Source organism: Haliaeetus albicilla, chromosome 2, assembly GCF_947461875.1.
Source record: "Haliaeetus albicilla chromosome 2, bHalAlb1.1, whole genome shotgun sequence".
Taxonomy (NCBI): Eukaryota; Metazoa; Chordata; class Aves; order Accipitriformes; family Accipitridae; genus Haliaeetus; species Haliaeetus albicilla.
Window position 1 is genome coordinate 25,594,298 of NC_091484.1, and position 17,693 is coordinate 25,611,990.

General features: G+C 38.4%; 1 protein-coding gene across 3 annotated transcripts in view; it reads left to right on the top strand.

The window, feature by feature from the left end:
* Positions 1–17,693, top strand: part of LARS2 (leucyl-tRNA synthetase 2, mitochondrial) — an 88,331-nt gene that overhangs the window by 55,758 nt on the left and 14,880 nt on the right. For all 3 annotated transcript variants that reach the window (XR_011329497.1, XM_069811209.1, XM_069811219.1), the window contains 5 exons: positions 2,131–2,268; positions 10,827–10,930; positions 12,118–12,300; positions 14,558–14,727; positions 15,764–15,841. Coding sequence is in view for 2 of the 3 variants with exons in the window: in XM_069811209.1 (XP_069667310.1) it covers positions 2,131–2,268; positions 10,827–10,930; positions 12,118–12,300; positions 14,558–14,727; positions 15,764–15,841 (673 nt within the window). In the remaining variant the exon portion in view is untranslated. The remainder of the gene's footprint in view (positions 1–2,130; positions 2,269–10,826; positions 10,931–12,117; positions 12,301–14,557; positions 14,728–15,763; positions 15,842–17,693) is intronic.

A 17,693-nucleotide genomic window follows, 5' to 3' on the forward strand; every position in this document is an offset into this window, starting at 1 on the left:
CTCTGGCCTGAGTGCTGTGCAGGGTAGACCTGGAACTGCTCTAAAAATGTGGCATATGGTTGCTCCCATGGCAGGAGATCTACAAGAGCAGGATGTGTAGGCACAACCCTGTGAGCTACAGGGCAAGGGGCAGAAGTTTGCATGGAAGGGCATTATGGGGCAGGGCACAGAAGAAAAGTTCAGCTGAGGAACTAAAGATAGTCCTTAGTGGAGGGTGCCATCAAGAATGACAGCCAACCGTGACTCTCTCTGAGACTGTGGTAAGTTGCATGGAGTGTATACCCTCCCCTGCAGTACACTGAGTAGTTCACTGCGTGGACAGACAGTGCTTTTGCACCGGCAAGGAGAGGAACACTGGTGTGACATCCAGCTGCCGAGATTGGCACCTCCATTTCTCTCCTTTTGAATTCCAGTAACTCTGGTACTTCCTCAGGCGCAGACCTAACGTGAAGTAGCATCTCAGCAAGCTCCTGCTGTGTTGGCACTTCTACTACATGCATAATTAATGAAAGGAGATTTTTTCATGTGCTGTGTATTAGTGGCTGCAGTGTGGAGAGCGTGGGAAGACAGATGTATTTATTTAGCTGGTTTTCTGCTTTATAGTCTGCCTGTAGTAGCACTGCTGATAGCACTGATTTTTCCAAAGAGGAATTAGTGGAACAGCTCTACTACGTAGTCTGAGGAAGATAGAAAGAGTTGCATTTTTAAGATATTGATACCACATGTAGGGCTGTTTGGGGAATAACTTGTTTATTTATTGTCCAGAGCAGTGTCTGGGTACATACTACATACCAAGTGATTTAGTATAGCTAATTGAATAGCCAATGTATAGCAACTGAATGGGCCAATTAGTTTTTTTTATATTGGCAGCACTGGTTTAGTTAAACTAAAGAAAAATCTTCTGTGAACACTTTTATTTCATGTTAATTTTAATTATTTTCTAGTGATAGTGTGAATTTATTAATATTAAGTTAGGCAGATTGCTTCGTCTTTAGTGACAGTTTGAAATATTTTTTTGTGTGTGGACAAGAACGGCTTTTCCAGAAGTTGAAGTAGTAGTCAAATGTAACATCCAGCTGTTGAAGTAACAAAGTTTAGTGCAGCTAAATCTGTTTTATATTGAACATATATATGGACTTCTGCACTAGATCGCTGCCTCCATTTGATTTATTTATTTGGGTTTTTTAGCTAAGCTGCATATATGTAAACCCTTTCTTTCCATAAGCCATATTTCACAGGTCTAGAATTCAGGAGAATTACTCTGTTGATTTTGGAACACTATGAACAAGTTAGTTTTGACTTGTTCTAGTAAAGACATGAATCCCAGATCCACAATTTGCTTCTGGGTTCATCTGTGAGGAAAAAAGTGTTGCTATTACAAAAATTACAGATGGAATAATCAAACAGACTGACAAAACAAGAAAATTTGCTAGAACAGGGCCATAAAGCATACATTAAAGAAGAACATCTATACAAATGGTATTTTACAGGCAGGAGCCCGTTACAGGAGACATAACAATATCTAGTGAAGTAGTAAGCAATGCTAGGAAACCATGCAGGTGACCTCCAACGACCCAGTAAATATGCTGCAAATGACAAATTTACTGTAAATTCATCAAGCATCCTTCAGTTGGAGTGCGATGACCCGTCTGACTCTTCAGAATGTTTTGCAGCCTTAAACTGCTTCATTGCCCCCTAATGGCAACAGTGCAAACCTCCGATTAAAAAAAATGAACTGGTTTTGAGTGGGCATGTCTTTTGTCTTTCACTCTAATATATTTGTATGTAAAACTTGATAAATACTGAAAAATTTAAAGGCTAGCCACAGGGTATTCATTAAAAAAATTGTTTAAAGAGCAAGCAAATATTTTCATCACTTTCTCAGGCAATGTATGTGAAATCTTAGTTGCTTGCCTAAAATATAGGAAAATAATATTTTTGTAGATCTGCGTCTCAGTGGAAATTAAATTTTTGTCTGTAATAAGCATATCAATTCTTAAAAATTAAAAAGATCTGATAGCAAAATAAAAGTTTTATTACAATGTATTGCTGTCAGTAAACAGTGGCTGCTTTAGTAGAGCTAATCTTTCTTTTCCACGTTGTATTTTTTCTATAATTGTGTTTTTTCAGGCCCTTTCACAGTGATTTAGCAGACTACTGGATGCCTGTGGATTTGTACATCGGAGGAAAGGAGCATGCAGTTATGCACTTATTCTATGCAAGGTTTTTCAGCCATTTTTGCCATGATCTAAAGATGACAAAACACAAGTAAGCCTTATATATTTCTATAAAAATCTTTTCATATTTCATTTGACTAGCAAGAGTGTTAGGGGACATTGTTATGATGGTAGAACATTAGATTGAATAAGCCTGAATTTTCCTGCTCGTCAGTCTTGGCTAACTACTTGGTTTCTCACAGTCGCATTTTCTGTATGCATACATACATAGCATTTTTATTACATGAGTATTAACTAGCTGAGAGCAAGTGATAAAATACTGCTGTAGATTTTCAGCCTGCAAAAGCTTGTGTAAATGAGTAACTTCAGGCATTCTAAGCAGTGCTATTATTTCAAATTAGGTAACTTCCTGCAAGTAATACTATTAGTTTCAGTGGAACCATGCATATGTAGAAAAATAAGCACTCCTATAATTCACTGCAGTATTGGAGCTGAACAGTGCAAAACACTTCTTGGTAAGCAAAAGCAGTATATTTATCTGCTGTCAATTTATTTTTTTATTTAATGACTTTTATATAATTACTTTTAACTACTCTCATTGCTGATGCTGCTGTAGCCTACTTCATTATCCTCTGTTTTGGTAAGAGGTAAAGTTTGAGGCAGGAAGGTGATTCATATGATGTTCTATTCTTTGTCTTCTCAGTTAGGTTCCTAGCTTGACATCCCCATTTCTGCTGAAATTCTGCCCTTCTTGTACCCTAAAATGCCATCACAGGAATGCCTCAGCTGGGAGGATCCTAGTGTCAGAGCAGTGAAATACTGCCTGGTGATCTGTCCTGTTCTCCCATCAGCAGAGACATTTGAATAGATTGAGTCAAAATGAGAGATCCCATGAGAAGACCTGCTCAGTAATATCTCAGCTGGCAACTTGTATACATTCATTCTTTACTAGTATCCACTTTAAAAACTTGATGTTAAAGAGGAATCTATATATACATGGCACTTGGCTCTCTTAAATGCAGTAGTTTTGCTACAAAACTAGAACTTAAGTAGCTGTGTGCCAGAAAAAGATGGACCAGTTAGTGGAGCCAGCAGAATATTTCCCTAAGTTATTTCATAATCATTTGATGAAAAAAGGCAATGTGTTTTCATTGCTCATTCTTGACTGCAAAATAGTTTGCAGTGAAGGCTGTATTTGAAATTTTGGTTATGGGTCATTTGTATACCTGTGTCTCACTCTGTTGTCTCCAGTTTGCATAGCTGCAGCAGGAAGGCTGTTTCTTCTCTCAGGGAGTGGACCTCTTGAAGCAGACCCTTCCTCTCAGAGGCACTATTCCTTTAAGCAGATAATTTCAGAGCTTTCTCTTGCAAGCAATTTCAGGCTTATCAGTTCTACAAAAGACTTTACAATCCTAATCTATCAGCCATCTAGTGGAGCTGTAACACACAACAGCAAAATGTTCTTTTGCTAGTCAAATTCTTCCACCTCCCAAAACAACATTAACTACGGTGGCTTAAGTATTGTCACTGTAGAATGAGATCACAAGGAAGGGGAGGTTTGCTTGCAAAGTAAGTGGTCCACTCTGGTGTGCAAGAAAGCGAAGAGGCATGGAAAGAGGCCAGCTTGGCTGAGAAGGGACCTACTGAGTGACCTCAAGCACTAAAAGAAGTGCATGGAAAGTGGAAATGACGATGGGCTATCCCTGGAGGAATGTGGAAGCATCGACTGGGTAGGCAGGGTAGAATTAGGAAAGGCCATAGCTCATCTAGAATTGAAACTGGTGAAGTATCTGAAGGTAGTGAGAAGGACTTCTGCAGATACATTGAAAAGAGCGTCAAGGAAAATGTTGGCCTGATGCAAAATCAGACAAAGAGCCTAGTAGCAAAGGACAATCTTTACCTTGGCTTTTGCTGTCAAAGTCTGTGCTTAGTAGGAGACTTCGAAGGAGAGAGGTACTACCCACTGTAGAGTAGGATTGAGCTAGTGATCACTTAAGTAAACCAGACACGTACAAGTTCCAGGCACATAAAAGAGTGTAGCCACCATGGATTTACCAAGAGGAAATTATGCCCAGCTTGATCTGCCTTCCTTCTATGGTGAGATGATTCCCTCTGTGGATGAGGAGAGAGCTGGGCATATCTTTTACCATGACTTTAGCAAGGCTCTGAACAAGTTCTCCCACGGCATCCTTGTAGTCTAACTGGGGAGATACAGGCTGAATGGGTGGACTGCAGCATTGATGGAAAAACTGTCTGGATCATCAGGCTCAGAGGGTCCATGTTCAAAGTCTGACTGGCAGCTGCTTGCAAGTGGTATTCCTCAGGACTCGCTGCTGAGACCAATTCTATTTAAAGTCTTCATCACCAACCTGGGCAGTGCAACAAAGTGCTCACCCTCAGCAAGTTCGTTGATCACTGGACACTGAGAGAAGCCATTGATACTCTGGATGGCAGGGCTGCTACGCAGAGGAGTTTGGTGAGTTGGAGAACCAAGTCTGAAGTGCTGACATCAATCTCACGTACATGGAGCAGATTACCCACAGAAACAGCTGGGGCTGTGCCGACTATGTGGGGAAGATTGACAGAGAAGGGCTTTAGAGAAGGGTGGTGAACACCAAGTTAGATGTGAGTCAGCAGTTGGCGTGAGGGTATACTGTGCTGCATTAGCAAAACCATGTCCAGCTTTGATTATCTCTGCTCATCACTTGGGAAGGCACATCTGGAATATTGTGTCCAGTTTTGAGCCCCCCCTAGTGTGAGGGACATTGTCAAACTGAAGAGGATCTAGTGGAGGAGCACTAAGATAGTCAGGGGCTGGAGCATATGGCATACAAGGAAAGGCTAAGGGAGTTGGCTGTGTTCACCATGGAGAAGAGAAGGCTAAGGAGGGAATGTAACTGCAGCCTACTGCTACCTAAAGGACGTTTATAGAGAATGCAGAACCAGACTCTTCTCAGAGATGTACAGAGAAAGGAAAGGACTAACAGTCACAGATTGCAGCAAGGTCCAGCTGGACAGAAGGAAAATAGTTTTGGCAGTGAAGGTGATCAGACTGGAACAGCTTGACCAGAGAGGTTGTGGGATCTCCATCACTGGGTATTTCCAGAACTCATCTGGACGGGGCCCTCAGCAACCTGAAGTTAGGTCTGCTGTGAGAAAGGAGTTGGACCAAATGACTTCCAAAGGTCCCTAACAACCTACATTATTTTAAGACTCTGTGATTCTGTAGCTGTATTAATTTGGAATGTGTTTTGTTCACACTGCGCTGTGACAGAGCAGTAGCACCAAAGCTGTGTAGTGTAGACTGGGCTAAATATGGTAAATTGAAGAAGAAAACTCTAACTTCAATCAAAAAAAAATGCTTAAGAAGCACTGACTATGTCTAGTGCCAATAGCAGAGATCAAAATTGCTTTCTGTAGAAGTAGTTTGCAAGACTGTGGAGAATTCCTTTGACGCCATACACAATGTCAAGAACATTGCACATGTGGAGAAACGTTACAGCATTGCCCCTAGGATCTGTGGTTTGTACTGCTTATACATGTGCTCAGACTGCAAGATGACTGTAACAAATTCATCATCATGCACAAAATTGCTTGCTTTAGCTCTACACAAGTTAAAGCATTAGGTGCTTTTAAGCCATGAAGTCAAATTAGGATTTTGTTTGATATAGAAATCGCAACTCCTTTATAAATATTACCACGTTTTAAATGTTTTAGCATTGGTCAGAAGCCACTTTTGCTCAGTCTTCTGTTAGGACGGCTCAAGGGCTGGTCTGACAGATGTGAAAAGGGTGATTAGAAACAACAAGCTTATTGTTAGGAAGCTTAAAGTCATGGTGTCAAAGACCACAGCTCTGAGAGAGAACATAAAAATGTTAAAAAACACTGCCCTCTTGTGCATTTTCAGTCTTTCTCTAGTAGCTCAGGTTTTGTTCACTGATTGAATTAGTAAAATTCTGCTATATCTCACTTAATGAGAACTGCCACCATTTAAAGTGTTATCTAGTATCCTGACATATTTTTATGATTCCCCTATTAATCTGTATTAATTTTTCATTTTGATAGGTTTTCTTCATGGAAATTTTCATTGTTTGGCATCTGTCCTCTGACTTTCAAATCCATTGAAATATTTCCTGATAGACTTTAATTCTGTACTAATGGCTATTAATATAATAATGAGGCTGAAAACAAAAGTTAAAAATTCCATAGTTTAGATTTGCAAAGCAATCTCTTCAAATATGATGTACTTCATTATTATAGAAATATTATAGGCATCATACATAAAATAGGCATATACAGACATCACACATGCTTTCATAGAAAATGCAGTGCTTGCAGACATCTAAAATTGTAAAGGTGTCAATGCAGTTTAAATATCCCCTGAAGATGGGGCATGATCTTTTACTTTTTCTTTTTTTTTTTTTTTTAATTAATGCATTGAACTGGAGATGGTGCGAAATGTCACTCATTTCCTCAGTAATGCCAAGGCAGAATAAATGGCACCCTCTGGGTATTGATACATGTGAGAACAGATTAAGCCCAAATTGATGTCATTTTTTTTTTTTTTTTTAGCAATCTGGTCTGTACAGTGCATTGGTTCTAGAATTAATTCACAAGCCCGTCAGCCCTCCCAGCTGTGACCACTGCTGGGAGAGGGGCCAGGTAGGCAGCTGGGACCAGCAACCTCCTCATCTGTTCCAGCTTAATCCACCATGGCAAGTGTGTGCTGACACACTAGGTTACATCTGCTCAACTGTGTTACTGCAAGTACAAGTTACACAGAATTTGGCTCTTCCCTAGACTTTAGTAGTCTGTTCTGTCTGATGAATAACTGGAAATGGGATCTAGCACATTCTCCCTGAAGGACTGTAAAGCAATAAAAAAGTTTGTTGTTGCCATTAAGTCAGCAGATCTAACTGATAGCAAATCTGTGAAGTAAGGAGGCACTATTTTCACATAGCTGTATTACAGAATAAAAGAAGATAGTGTGTGAGAGAAATGGCTTATTCTGTGAAGGAAGGATGTTAGAGCTTCTCTATGTTCATTGGGGACTTTATCATGAGTGTTGATTTTAAGTAAAAGCACTCAGCTATTGACTGTGTAGAATCTTAAAACATTCAATACCGTTTGATCTTTTTTCTGCCTAAAATTATCAGCTTCCACATCCTTCAATTGCTTCTGTTCTGGCCTTCCACAGGGTTGCCAGGTTGTTACAGCTAGACCTAACAGCAGGTTTCACAGGAACCTGAACTCATCAGACAGTGACTGACCAAGATCTTGTCTTCACTCCAGGGCACAGCATCGGGCTCTCTTGGCCTTTCTGAAGGTGCAGGATGCAAATGCACGCAGTCAGCTTCCTTGCTAGGGCTATCCCTTCTTCCAAGTCTGCTGTTGATCACTGTTGCAGGCTTCACAGAGTCCTTCCAGCCAGGTCATTTGTAATTGGATTGAAAGTCCCACAACTCACCTTGCACGGAGCAGGGCAAGGAGCGTGAGGATGTGGCACTGAGCAGGAGATCCTGATCTGCCAGTCATGCTTGTTCATCCATCCATTGCGTGCTCCTGAATAGAGAAATTGGTCTGTCATAGAGATGAACTTGTCTATGAACATTACTGAAAGGAAAAAGATGGATTACAAACTTTGTGGCTAGCACAGCTGATCCTTCCCAGAGGTGTCAGGCAGACTTCACAGGTGGGGCCCCATCTGACGTACAACATGATCAAAAGCTGCACACAACTAAGGCCACAGTGCCCATACTCCAGCATGGGCACAAACAGACTTCACAGGCAGGTGAAGGCATATCCTGTTCCAGCATCCTTACAATCTGAAATGTGATCAAGCACTCAAAGAAACTCAAGCTGCCTCTTTGTTTACTGTGCTGGAAATGTCTGTCTGTCTGAACATAGCTTAATTTCCATTGTTTGCAGTGCTATGGCTCAGGAGGTATTTATGACACCACGCCACGACTGGGTGCTGCAGTATTTTGATCAGAATTGTATCACACCTGATGTGCTGTGGTGTCTTGGCAGTTCCCTTCCGCAGCCAAGAAATGCATCACTTTCTTCGAAGGGGAGGAGTTTAGGTGTGCAGTTTTATTAATGTAAATTAAAGTGTAACTCTGCCTGTGAGCATAAGATGGAGCCACAGCACTGGCAAAATCACTGCGCTTCAGGAGAAATTCAGTACAGGGCTCAGTTTGTTTCCCAGCCCTGTGTTTATTAGATGGGCTCTGGCTTTCTCATTTTGGGCATGTCTCCATTCTCCTGTGGTCTCCCACTAGGAACATGTGGGGGAGGGGGGTTCCCCATACTTGGTAATGTATTTTGTATTGCATTTTTGTAGCCTCTGTCAGCATAAACAAAAATAGGAAATGCTCATTCCTGCATTCAGCTTTTAATAACTTGACGTGTGATCTGAACTAACTCTTTGTCATTAAAAATAAGTGTTCCTTGAAAAATCACTTCCACTGGAGAGCCCTATCTGATCTGGATGTTCTGGCTACCTCATTAGCTTTATTTTAGATAGTGTAGCTATTTTAATAACTGTTTGAGATCTTAAACTGAAGTACTGAATGATGGGGGGAAAAATTCTTTTTATTCTTCCTTGGTGTAAGGTCTTTAGTTTGCAGAAGAAACTTATCCTGAACAGTTATGTCCTGAAGCATTTTTCCACCATTTGTTGACAATAGGATTACAAGATTTTTTTTTTCCTGATTTTCATCTTCTAGTTCACATGGAAAATTTGAGATAGTAATTTGAGATTTTAGACAATTATTGCCTCCTATTTTTTAAATACTTTTTCTTGTATGTACTGTCTAAATTTGACTTCAGTTCTCACTCTTTAAGTTCCTTTAATTTATTTCAAAACAACAGTGTTTTTCAGGCAGCCTGTGAAATATTGTCTGGAAAATATTTAGGGAGATGCTTGAATTGCAAGTCTTACTTAACATTGTTGATAAAACCAGGTGGCATGGCAGAAACGTATACTGCTTGATGACTGAATGGTATGCCACTATGTGCCAGTACTTGCACAATATTTAGAAGTGTACAAAATATGCAAGGAAGGAAACTCATGTTCAAACATGAATATGTTAAAGTATGAAGCCTGTCACTTTCTCTCTTCCAGTTTAAGGCTTTTCTTTCAAATATCTCCTTAATTCAGAGTCTTCAAAGGATTTAAAGACTAGTACTTGGAAGATATCTGCTTTAATACAGTTAAAACATGCATAATTGTTATATAATTTAATAATATTTTAACTATATTATTAAATAAATTACTGTGTTTTAAATCATGAGATGTCATATAATTTATATTTCCTAATAATGTAAAATAATAAATTAACTCCTTAAAAGTGAGTGGTGTTTTGGATTATGACTTTTTTGTACATGTGAAGTAAAATGTGGAAGTCTGGTTTTACCATTTCTTCTTTAGATGGATTTATTCTTGCTTTTTAAAAAATATGTAAATAGGAGTAATGCATTCTTTTTACATAAGTTGTTTTGGTAGATATGTGGGGTGTCGTTAGGTGGAAGTGTGGAGGATTCAGATTGCTTAATATTGAGCACACGTGAGCAGTAGGAGGTGCAAGTCAGTAGTAACCAGCGCTGATTAGCACGTCCTCCAAAATGATGGTCACCAATGTCTTTGTGTTGGGGGTCCCATGAAGAGGCTCCTCAGACTGTGTATGCCTTCTGCATCTGGCTCCATACCTCCTCCCTGGCCCCTGCTCTTCTTGGGGTTGCTGTTAGAACTGCCTTACTTTCCTGGCCTATTGAGTGGCAACCAAAATTCTAGAGATTAATTTTGTTGTCTTTTTTTTAGTGGAAACAGTGACAGACATCTGACTTGAATTAGAAATGCAAGATCATTAAAGGAGGTGGCCGCAATAATGTATTTGCCAACTAGAGCAGTGCTTACTTAGAGTTTATGTGTGTGCGCACTACTGCCCTTAGCTTTGGTGCTTTTAAGGTTCTTTTTAGCTCTATCATACACACATTTGATGACAGTTTACTCTTCCTGATGTAAATTTTGTTAGAAAAGTAAAGTTTTAATGTTCAAGATGCTAAAAAAATGATCCGCTAACATAATAACTTTCCAGCATTGCTGTTTTTCTAGTGTACTTGTTTCCTTACAGCTAGGTTTCATGGCTAGTTCTGCAAAGGGACAAGGCATGCAAGTGCTAATGTTAGAGAAACTATCTTCTCCGTTTATAGAAAGAAATGTGCAGCGAGATTTTGATTTGTTCAGCGCTAGAACTAAATATTTGTAAGGCAGTGAGGTCAGGTACTTGAATGTTTTTACACATGGGGATTTAGCTTGAAGTTAGTGAAATTGCATTGTTGGCCAAGAAACTTTTTTGTATTATCCATGTGCTAATTTGAAAAGTGACGTTAGAATAACTCAGTACTAAGTCAGGATGCAAGAATGTGTGCAGAATACAAATAAATACTTATACTTGCCAGCCAGGCGCCATGAATAAATGCACAAAGTACTTTTTCTAAGGTGACAACCATTTATGTATAGTGAGCTTGACATTCTTGTTGCATTAAATAATTGTGCCTGATTGGCTCAACACCTGAGGCTTATCATAAAGTATGCTTTTGACAGCTCTTTTCAACAGACAAGTTTCTTTTTCCTTCCATCCTTAGGGAGCCTTTCTGTAAACTCTTGGTTCAAGGTCTTATCAAGAATCAGACATTCAGGCTAACAACAACAGGCCAGTGTTTGAAGAGAGAAGAGGTTGATCTCACTGGTAAGAGAGACTGCATGGGAAAATTGGCATAGGTGTATCGAGAAAGTCAGGGACTGCTTCAGTGTACAAGTCTCAGTGCTGGGAAAATTTAGAAGAGAAAATTAATCCTTGTAATATTTAAACTGGAAAGCGACTTCTGTGAGTTTTGGATTCATATGCACTGCTGAGACGCTACTAACCCAGCAGCTTTTTAATTGCATCCAAACACAGCAACAGTGCTCTGGTATTATTTTAGCTCCAGTATAGTCCAAAAGATCAGAAGTCAGTTTTGTTAAGACAGTGCTCAGCAGCTTGCTGAGTGGAGCTAGTAGTCCCAGCAAACAGATGACCTACAAAAACATTGTGGCAAAGCTAACGCAGATGTTGGTATATTCAGTAGATATTGGGAATGTAAAACGTGTATAGGAAAAAGTGCTGTTTCTCAGATTCTTAACAGTGGCTTCACTGCATAAGCTGGAGCGGCAAGTCCTGGCTTGGGGACCCATAGCAACAAGAGTGCTTTGGTCATATTTGCCTCCCTTAAACACTCCCCTCTCATGGAACCTTGTTTTCACTGTTGTTCTGCTATATACAAAGCCATAAGTCAGTTAAACAAACAAACAAAACAAACCCCTTATGGTTACCACTGTCTACTATCCTATTTTCTTCCAGAAAAGCTAGGGCTTTTTTGTAGCAGGTGATTTTGCTGGGTTGCACCTTTATCAGTGTAAATGCCCCTCTCCATCTCTAAATCCATGCAACAGAAGGCACGTTGTCAGGATAACTTACTGCAATTGAAACATAAAATCTTGTGTTTGTAAAAGCTAAGTGCAGGTCAGAATTGTACCAAATTAGTACACCCATCTAGGAGGTTTTAAATGTCAGGTTATAACAATGCTTAAATCTCAGGGGCTGTCAAGGTAGTGCATAGGATGAGTGCCAGATACAGCTTCCACATGGTAGAAGGAGACTTTCTGTCATGATGCAATGGAAGCACTGGAATATTACTTGTGTTAAAACATTAAAATAGGAAAAACCTGGGAGGGAAGAGGGTGTTTACAATGGTTGTTCTTCCTCTTTAAGCTGTTTGGAAACCAAAAAACCCCACTAGAAATAGTTGTTTCTTCTTATGCTTAGAGAACAAAATTAATTGCTGTTACAAATGAGCAAAATTTGGTTTAATATTTTGCGTCTGTCTTAATATTTAGGAACTGAACCAGTTCACCTAAAAACTGGTGAGAAGCTCCAAGTTGCTTGGGAAAAAATGAGCAAATCTAAGCACAATGGAATAGACCCTGAAGAATTAGTCAAAGAGTATGGCATTGACACCCTACGTCTTTACATTCTGTTTGCTGCTCCTCCAGAACAAGATATTTTGTGGGATGCTAAAAGTAAGTTGGATTGTTTCTGTTGTTTGTGTTTGGTTTGGTTTTTTCTAGTGTGTAAAATTTTAAACACAAAATTAATACAGATCTTGATGCCCAAGTTTTGGAACAATTGAATCAAAAAAGTATAATGAGCAGGTTTTATTGTTTGTTTCTTTTAAAAGAGAGCGGGTCACAAAGCTGTCACTGAGAGGCAGGCTTGCAAGATTATTGCAAGCAGCTTACCTCTTAGGAGCTAAAAGCGTGTATGGAAAGTACTCTTAAGTGATATTTTCTTCTGCAAACTTGGACCTCATTCTCTTATTTTTTTATTAGTGACAATTGATTGAAAATGATTGTTTCAAGATTATTTTCTTCATTATAAGCTGCTGCTTAAATCATACCAGTTTACAGATAAAACTTTGCAATATTTTATTATTTCCATTATTTACACATGTATGCAATAGCTTTTGTAAGCTGGACTATGAAATACTTCTCAGAATAATCTCATTAGAAGATAATCAGAGTTCCTAGTAACTAATATTTGTACGTACATGACATTTTTATGAGCTTATTTCTTGAATAAGATTTACCCTCCTACGCACTTATTTACTGCCATCATGCAATTTGTCACACTGACAGATTTTAATTTCTTTTATCTACTGTGGTTCATACTTTTTAATGTCTTATGCATACATTTAAATCTAGCCCTCTTGTTGCATAAGGCTTTAATAAAACACTCCATGCCTGGTACTTCTTCATTCTTTCTGGTGTTAGCTTCTTGCTACCTAGTTCAGCCTGCACTAAGCATTATTTCAATTGGTATCTCTAAGCTGGTGTCTGTCACCCTTTACATTCATATATGTTCATTTATCTATTATTGCATTATGGAATGTACTGGAGGAGTGGGCTTTATGACTTTTCTCAGTTTACTTTCTGTCACCATGTATTCACAACCATACAGAGCTAGGCAGATGAAAGGGTCTCGTAAAAAAACCTGATGATTTGGAATCAAGCTTTAACTCCTGCATCCCTAACAGTACACAGGTACATAATTCCCTCTGAAGCAGCTAATTCAGTGATGCACAATCTTTTTGCTGTACTTTTCCATCTTGAAAATGGGATAATTAAATTAGTGTGAGAATCGTGAGTACGGAATCTTAGTTGCAAAGTATACTAGAGCTTGGTTAAACATTTTTTAAGAAAGCTAAGCACATGCAGGTATAATGCTAGCAAAAATGCATTTAGTCATTCAAACCAACCTGTTTACCACTTGAGAAATACAAAGAAGGATTTCGGAGTCGTGTCATGTTGGAAGAGTATTGGAAGACGTGAACAGAAGGAGATGTCAGCAGCCTAAAGATACTTCCAGGGGAAAAAAAATGGGAAGTAGGTGAACAGCATCTCTTAAATCTTTAAGCTTTGGTCTAAATTTCTTAATGATAACAAACTAGTGAATGTTTAAATTGAAGAAATCAGGCAAGTTGTGGTGGGTTAACCTTGGCTGGAGGCCAGGTGCCCACCAAAACCGCTCTATCACTTCCCTCCTCAGCTGAACAGCGGAGGGAAAATACAATGAAAGGCTTGTGGATCGAGATAAGGACAGAAAGAGATCACTCACCAATTACCATTACGGGCAAAACAGACTCGAATTGGGGGAAATTAATTTAATTTATTACCAATCAGTTAACAGGGTGAACAGCTTTATAATCTCCCCATCACAAATGAAGTTGTGTCAAAAGGTGGTACCAAGGATAACAGCCTATACTCATTAGTGCAGTAGCATCTCGTAGCAACAAAAGTATATGTGATTTCTAAAATCAAATTTTAGAAGAAACATCTCAATTTAATAAATGTGTGCATGCATGTATGTATATATGTATGTTTGTATTCTTCCACGAGTTTGAAGAATGAGAGCATGTAGAACTGTTTTGTTGAGTCATTAAAACACGAGGTGAGCATTCTAACATTGACATAACATAGGGTTATTTTACAGATATAGCAAATATTATTGGTTTATACATTTATATATTTAAACCAGCAAATATATGTTTTAAAGTCATTGCAGAAAAATACTTTTGTTTTATCTTATTGATTTCTTTTCATTAAGGCAACCCAGCATTATTTGTAAAGGCATTTGCATTGACATTTTTCATTTAAAATACAGTTTTCTTTTTAAAAAATGTTTAATTCTAGCATTCAGTTTCCTTTCTGCTTTTCTTTAAAGTTTTGGATTCATTCATTGTAACTGAAATTTGTTTCTGCAATCTTTCATTAATCTCAGCTGATGCTATGCCAGGTGTTCAGAGATGGCAGACGCGCCTCTGGGCGCTTGTAACCAAACTTATTGAAGCAAGGACTTCAGGAACCATGCCCAATCCTGAGCTTCTGAATAAGAAAGAGAAGGCTGAAGCCAGAAAGATCTGGGAGCAGAAGAATCTGGTGATTTCTGAGGTTAAAAGAAACACTTACATAGTTTGTAAATGACTAAATAAGTTGCTGCTTATGCTAAAACTGTGTGCTTGACTTAGAGCCAAAAGCTTTTTCCCCAGATGGGTAGCTCATAATTTTTAAGTGAATTACTCTGTACAAGTAATTTTATTTACCAACAAATTCTATGGGACAGAACTTTTTTGCAAAGTAGTAAGATTTGGATTGGCAAAATTTCTCTGCTTTGTGCCTCACTTAAAGGATGAAATGTTATGGCATTGAAATGTTATCAAACTGGGTTTCAAGTAACTCCACTTCCAGTAGCAAAGCTGTAGGTGAGTTATGCAGGTTATCCCTAACAAAAGCTTTTGATCTGTTTGTTTCACACCTCATTATGATGCCTGCTGTCTCATATAGAATGAAAAAAGTTGTTGGTGAAAATATATTAGCATATCCTAAAAAAAAAAAATACTGAAATGATTGTTCATCTCTTCTTATGTATTGTTTCATGCTGTGATTAGTGTCAATTCAGTTATCCAAGACTCAGAAGTTCTGAGACATAAATACCTGCAAAATTAACTTAAAATATTTTTCTACGGATAAAAACTTCTCCTGATTTAAACCCTGTGGTGAGGGACCTTATAGGTCTTTTAATAGACTTTAGAATTATAATCTTGCAATCTGTGGACAGGCTTTCACCAGCATAATTGGATTTACAAATATGAAGGCCTCTTGTAGGGGCAAATGGAAGATACTTTATTAAAGGAAATAGAGGGTGATTACTAATACACACTTCTCATTGGCATTGATTGAAGCTTTTAAAATCCTGAAACAGAGGGAAAGCTAATCAACTGAATTTTTAGGATTTTTTTTTTCCCATACACATGTGATTGCATATATGATGTGTTTGCATGCCAAAGTGATTTTCATGAAAGAGATAAGATGGGTGTGTTCCACAAATGGAAATCAACTATCAATAATTCTTTTTCATTTAAAAACCCAATATTCCATGTTTGAGAATTTTAAGTAATTAGTGACAGACCTTTTCTTCTAATACAAGGTAACAGAGTACTTCACAAAGGATCATTTGTTCAATGCAGCTATCTCCCGATTGATGAGCCTCACTAATATACTCCATGTAAGTACACGATATTAATGAAGGTATTTTTCTCTCAGACCCTGTTCCTGTAAGTCTTTATACAAGGAGGAGCTGCCTGAACTATAGGTCCAGCTTTCCATAAGTCATGTACTGTCATAAACATTGCTACTAAGTCAAGAGCTTTGTTGAATTATTCACTTCAAAAGCAGCATGTTCTAGTATCACTGTGACCCTGAAACTCACGGTTTTGCAGGAAGACCTTGATGGTATTAGAGCCACTAGGTTCTGGTGTTTACATCTGCATCCTGTAATTTCACAAGGATACATTTTGTTTAGCGTTGTTCTTTGTTCTCTTTTGTTTTTAAACAAGTTGCATAGGTAGCTCGGTATAGCAGTACATTATAGAATTACCAAACATTCTCACTAAAAGAAAAGGGCTATTGCAAGGAAAATCACACATAATCTTACATTCCTCAGAGACAGCTTTCACCACTGAACTGTCTGCTAGTAATAGAGTTTGCAAATTCCCCTTTTTAAAACAAATGTAACAATAACTTAAGTCTTTAGCATTTTTTATTTAGATTATCTTGTTTATCAGCCAGTGGCAATAGAGCAAATACAATAAGCTATTATTGTTATTTTTGCTACTACTCTTAGATCTGATTGAGCAATCCTTCAGGCATACAATGGTAACCTGATCTAGATGAGAAGTCATAAATCTGGATTTTTCAACTTCTCTATTGAAATAGCATTTTATACCTTATGGATTGCAAGGAGATTATTGGCAAAGTAAAGGAACTTAAAAGAAAGTTAAGTAGGGTGTGCGTAAGTGCTGTATTGAGGTAACTTAAGTCTGGGGTACTGTGTGTTGTTGGGAAGGTGACACATGGTTCTTTATCTCCAACTCAGTGATTCATATGCATTTTGGGCTGGTGGATGGTGATGAGTGAATGTTAAAAAAAAATAAATAAATAAGAATCAGTATCCTACAGAGAACCAGATGTTTAAACACTGGCATATTTCTTGACCAGTGAAGTCAGTGCAGTATCTTTCAAGAACAAGTTTCCATATAGCATGCTGACACTTCCTCTTTTGCTCCCCTTTGAAAGGAGGAAGTGGGGAGGTGGGTGAAGATTAAATACAGAAAGCAGAGAGTAGTTACTAAAACTTACTCAAACCAAGTTTGCACTGAGCTCATTAGTATCAGTGATAAGAAGATGTCGTCTGTCAACATTTGTGGTCTATGTCAAACAAATCACTGGTTTTGGACAATTTTCTAGTAGACAGGAACGGGTGTTCACCATACTCACCAAATAATTCTCATAAGCTAACATGTATTGACATTTTTCTGTGCTGATTCATTAGAGGAGCAAATTACAAAATAAACGCAGAATCTGAATTTACCATGGGATGTAATCTCTCAAACAGGCAAAGAAGGAAAAAGTTAATCCAGCTACTTTTAGTGCTGTATCTTTTCTATTAAGATAAAATAAATAGAGAAATGAAGGTTCAAATTTTGTCAGTCTAGCACCTTCTGCAAGAAATTGAAAATTTTCTGAACTAGAGAAGCTGACCACTTTACTAAAGCAATCTGGACATCAAACTGTAAAAGGCTGTGCTGCACTGTTCATTCCCAAAGCTTCCTTCAGCTTTAAAACCTCACTTTGTCATTAAATTAAGCTTTACTTAAGCCACTATAGGATCCTGTACAACTGAACCTCATCCCAACAAAACCCATGCTGCATTCAGCACAGTTTGACTCTCTTATACAAGTACTTCACCTCTCCTCAGATAGCTCTGGTTTTATCTAAGATTGCACTTCTAGAAGAGGCGACACTCAAAATGTTTTTGACGGCCACTGTTGGCCACGTGGCTCTGTGCTCAGCTCCTG